A 4,466-nucleotide genomic window follows, 5' to 3' on the forward strand; every position below is an offset into this window, starting at 1 on the left:
CCCCTTCACACACAGCCTTACTCCACGTGGAGCCCATGAGAACACAGCCTCGCCGCATGCCACCTACACTCCGCCCCGCTCCAAATCCTAGAGCAACACTTGTCTCTTCCTCTGGTGGCAAGAGGCCCACGGTTCCTCTGCTGCAGTGAGTGGTCCCCCTCACCTCAACCAGCCAGTAACCTGACCTCGTCAGAACACAGGTCCTTCCTGAGGGCTGCAGGCCGATCACACTAGAATCTGAAGTGAATGTGAAACAAGTAAGAAGAAATGCCAAGTATGAGTTAGAAACAGGCCCCGACCCTGGAGAAGAGGTGAGGCTAGAGGAAAGCCTAGGAGCCACGGGCATCAAGATGGCAGCTGAAGCCACCAGTGTGCAGACTGCCCTCGGAGAGGCCATGCGGTGAGGGCAGAAGAGCCTGAGCGCCTCCACTAGCTGGACAGCTGCTGCAGAGGAGGACGAACCTGCAGAGCAGACTGAGAAGACCGACGGGAAAGGAGGTGACGACACAGGGGGGAGGCCGAGGGCCGTGAGGCAAGACCTCCTAGAGTCTGCCTGTGATCGTGTCACCACGGATGCAGTTACGGACCTCGCTTTTGTAACCACTAGTTTGATTCTGACAGAGAATTAATCTCCAAAAGTTGACTTGTGCTAACCAGCTCATGAGAAGTTCCTGTGTTTTTCAGAATGCCAGTGTGTTAATCTGCAGTGAGGAGTATACCTACCCAGCAGGCTAACATCCTCAGCTGCTCGTCAGCACTCTCCTCCCTAAAGACACAGGCACACAAGATGACTGACTGCTCTTCTGAGGCTGCTGAACGCACGTGCGGTCGACAGCGACCTGGAGCTACGGTAACCAGTGATGGGGGGCATACCTGGCAACATCCCAGGCGGAAACAAAGAACCCCTGCTGTGGACTTTATGGAAAGGACTACCTACAAAGGGCAGAGCAGGGGCCAGAGACCCGACAAGGATGGTAAGGCAGCTGGGACTGACAGCAGGCCTCCAGCTGAAAGGAGGAGAGGGGACAGTGTTCCTACAGCCTGGTGAGAGCTGGGAATGTGGAGGAGGCCCCTGGCCAAGGGTCACGGCTATGGAGGGAGCAGGAGGAAACACCCCCAACTCCTCCTGCCCATGGCTTCCTTCTCTCAGTGAGTCTTCACTGGCAACCAGCAAGGAAGTAAGAGGCACGCAATCTGCAGGAGCCCGCCTCGCGGAGCACACCACGGGCCAGGGAGGGTGCATCCGAGGACTCCTAAGGCAGAATAAACAGGCAGGGTCCCATGGGAACATAGTACTCTCGCTTCTAACTGGATGCCAGCCCCTTGACCGGATGCTCTTCCACAAACCAGAGACATGTACTGTTGAGTCCAGACAGCTTCTTGTCTGGACTAGAGCTAACGATATGATGTGGCCCCCAGACACACCTCTTCTAGAGGCTAGGTAGTGATAGCAAATGGTCAGTGTAACGGTAAGTTAGCCTTAACCACTGACAGCTGATTTAACAGTAACTCAGCCTCTGTCAGGAAAGTAACTGAATCAATCCAAAACACCCCCAAGAACTCCAACAGAGGCTTCTAGACCAATACCTGACGCAATGGCTGAGCTCAAATCTCAGAACCTGAACTGACAAGTTCTAGCAACTTAAATCGGTGCTAGAACTGAGCGGTTCCTCCACCGAGAGAGACCATACCTCTAAACACGCCTGAATCCATGCAAGGTTGCTAAATGGCAAGATCCTTTTACAAAGAAGGATCCTTGCATAAGAGGATCTTGTATAAGATTGTATGTATGTATACAAGAAAGGACTTAATTTTTAGAACAGAGCTTTTAAATAATAAAAGTATAAAACCCTTCTGCCAAAGATAAAAGGTAAAGAGCTAGGAACAGACACTAGAAAGTTGGCAACCCTTCCTCCAACAGGAACCTACACAAGGCCAAGTTACTCATTTGTGGGCCCCTCCCCTTCTTATGGAGCTTCCCTGGTGGCTCAGATGGTAAAGCATCTGCCTGCAGTGCGGGAAACTCGGGTTCGATCCCTGGGTTGGGAAGATCTCCTGGAGAAGGAAATGGCAACCCACTCCAGTACTCTTGCCTGGAGAATCCCTCGGATGGAGGAGCCTGGTAGGCTATACAGTCCATGGGGTCGCAAAGAGTCGGACACGACTGAGCGAGTGCTTTGCCTTTTGCCCCTTCTTATAAGTCTTATCTGACTCTCCCAAAGGTAATTACAAAGACTGTAACAGTATCTTAAAGTTTATTTACAATCACTTCCCAGTTTCCCAGTTATTTACATAAGGTAAACCTGCTGAAACACACTGCTGTGACCATCAGTGACTACTGAAGATGAAATATGACTCACTTTTTTCTACAATCTTTAATTTCTGGAAGGTTTCCAGTACTTCCCCATTTAGTATTCTGGGTAAGAAGTCCCGTATTTGCATCACTTCGGTTGTCAGTCGTTCAAGGTCCTTCTTTCTGACTTTAACAAATTCTTCTTTAGTTCCCATGTGCTAGAAAAACAAGCAGATCTCAAGATTACAGGTCTCCTCAGATGACTAAAACCAGCAGCCCAACTCAGCTTGCTTCCTTTTCTTTAAGGCCTCGTGTGCTCAAAATAGTTTCAAAGCACGTCTTTACCTAATGTACTGTTTTCTATGTATATTACATCCAGAGAGCTCAAGCCCCAGCTTTCACACTATGAGCCAGTTTTTTTTAAAGTGCCAACAAGGCCCTATTCCAGAATGCCAAAGAAAACGCGGGCAACTTTTTCTTAATGCTCCGGCAGCAAGCTATCAGGCGAGAAAGGCATCGGGATGGATGTGTACTGGGTGCGCCAGGCCCTTTATGGGCCGCCCTGCTTCGTACCGACCACAACCCTGGGAAACGGGGAAACAGGGAAGCCAGGTGACTCTCAAGAACCCCAGGACCGCGGACACAACCTGGATCTGAACTCGACAGCTGGGCACCAAAGGCTGACAAGTCCAACACGGCCAGGGCCTCGCGGGCGGCCAGGCCCGGCCTGGCCCAGGGGATCACAGGAGCACGCCCACCGCCCCCTGTGCGGCCCCCTGGACCCGCACACCCGAGGATTGGGACAATTTTCCAAGGCAGGGGTTGCCATCCCCCACCCAAGGCACGCTGTCTGCGGACGACGCCCAGGGCCCTCCCGAGCACACTGGACGGCACCCAGGAGCGGTGTGGGGGAGCGGGAGAGCCCACAGGCCGAGACCTGGATGCCCGCACTAACCCGACAGGTCTCCTCAGCGCCGCCAGCCTCGTTCATGATTGCCGCGGCCTCCGCTCTAGCGCCTGTGCGGCGGCGCGCCCTCTGACCCTCACGCCAGAAAGCGCGGGAACGCGTCCACGCCGAAAGTCAGGTACGGAGAGCCGCGAGGCTCAGGCCCCGCAGGTTTCGAAGCATTCTCGGCTGAAAGACCCAGAGTGGGTCCGCGGGATCCCGCCTTGGCTCTTCTGGCTTAACCAGACTCGTAAACTTTGTTAACTGCAAAGTACAAGGACAGTGAGACCCTCGCGTAAGTGTCCGGTGAAATAAATCGAATAGGGCCTTTCCCGTTCGGCGAGGGATGTCAGACCAAGGGGTGACAGGTTCAAGGGAACCAGCAGCCGGCCGCCTGGTTCCCGCACTCAGCTCCCAGCTCCATGAGCATAGGCCAAAGCTTTCTGACAACAGACTGCTTGGGAGGTCTGCCCTCGATCAGATCAGATCAGATCAGTCGCTCAGTCGTGTCCGACTCTTTGCGACCCCACTTAGTCCAGTCCGCTGGTACGTAACTGAAACGGCTACCATAAGCTGGGACACATCGCCCAGTCCATTCAGCTGCCCCTCCACGTCCACTGAGTTCGCACAGTGCCCATGCGTTCAAAGGTACCAGTTACTGTACCACTAGAACTTCGTCTGTCTGAAGCCGGCCGCGAGCTGACACGGCCAAGTGCCCAGCGTGCGTGCCCTGCAGGCCCGCGGGCGGACCTCAAGATCACGCCCCCAATCCTCGCGGCCGGGACCTGGGCACTGGGGGTCGCCTGTCGCTGAGACCAGAGCGGCCCTCGAGGGGGGCTGCCCACAACATCCCGCCAAAATTCCCAAGGGCAGCCTCTCTCCCCAGCCTCCACCCCGCCCTGGCGGCCGAGGAGTCCAAAGCGATTCAAGACTCGGTGCCGCGTCTCCCGGGAAAGAGCTGCCAATCGGACCAGGATTTAGTGGAGTGGGCGCAAAGATTCTAGACCACATAAAACTGGCTATCGGACTCTTCCCGGCCAACACGCAACGCCGGCTAACCTCGCCGTCAACGGCCACGAGCTTTGGCTACCGAGAGACGGCAGAGGCGGAGAGGCGCGCAGCTAACCAGGGATGCGCGGCTCAGCCGGCTGCCTAGGCAGCCGCGCTAGCTCCCAGAACGCGCTGCGAGCGGCGGCCGGCGCCTTTGTTACGCCATCAGCCCGCGCG

The 4,466-nt window shown here is 55.2% G+C and overlaps 1 protein-coding gene across 3 annotated transcripts in view; it reads right to left on the reverse strand.

Annotated features, from left to right (window-relative positions):
- HSF2BP (heat shock transcription factor 2 binding protein) overlaps window positions 1-4,434 on the reverse strand; it is an 87,438-nt gene extending 83,004 nt beyond the window's left edge. For 2 of the 3 annotated variants that reach the window (XM_070795578.1, XM_070795586.1), the window contains exons 1-3: window positions 4,299-4,434; window positions 3,249-3,503; window positions 2,361-2,511 (exon numbers count right to left, since the gene is read on the reverse strand). In XM_070795578.1, the coding sequence (XP_070651679.1) occupies window positions 2,361-2,511; window positions 3,249-3,284 (187 nt within the window). In that variant the 5' untranslated portion in view covers window positions 3,285-3,503; window positions 4,299-4,434. The remainder of the gene's footprint in view (window positions 1-2,360; window positions 2,512-3,248; window positions 3,504-4,298) is intronic. The other variant, XM_019963581.2, reaches the window with a different exon arrangement.
- Window positions 4,435-4,466: the final 32 nt, after the last annotated feature.

The sequence above is a fragment of the Bos indicus genome, chromosome 1 (genome assembly GCF_029378745.1).
Source record: "Bos indicus isolate NIAB-ARS_2022 breed Sahiwal x Tharparkar chromosome 1, NIAB-ARS_B.indTharparkar_mat_pri_1.0, whole genome shotgun sequence".
Classification (NCBI taxonomy): domain Eukaryota; kingdom Metazoa; phylum Chordata; class Mammalia; order Artiodactyla; family Bovidae; genus Bos; species Bos indicus.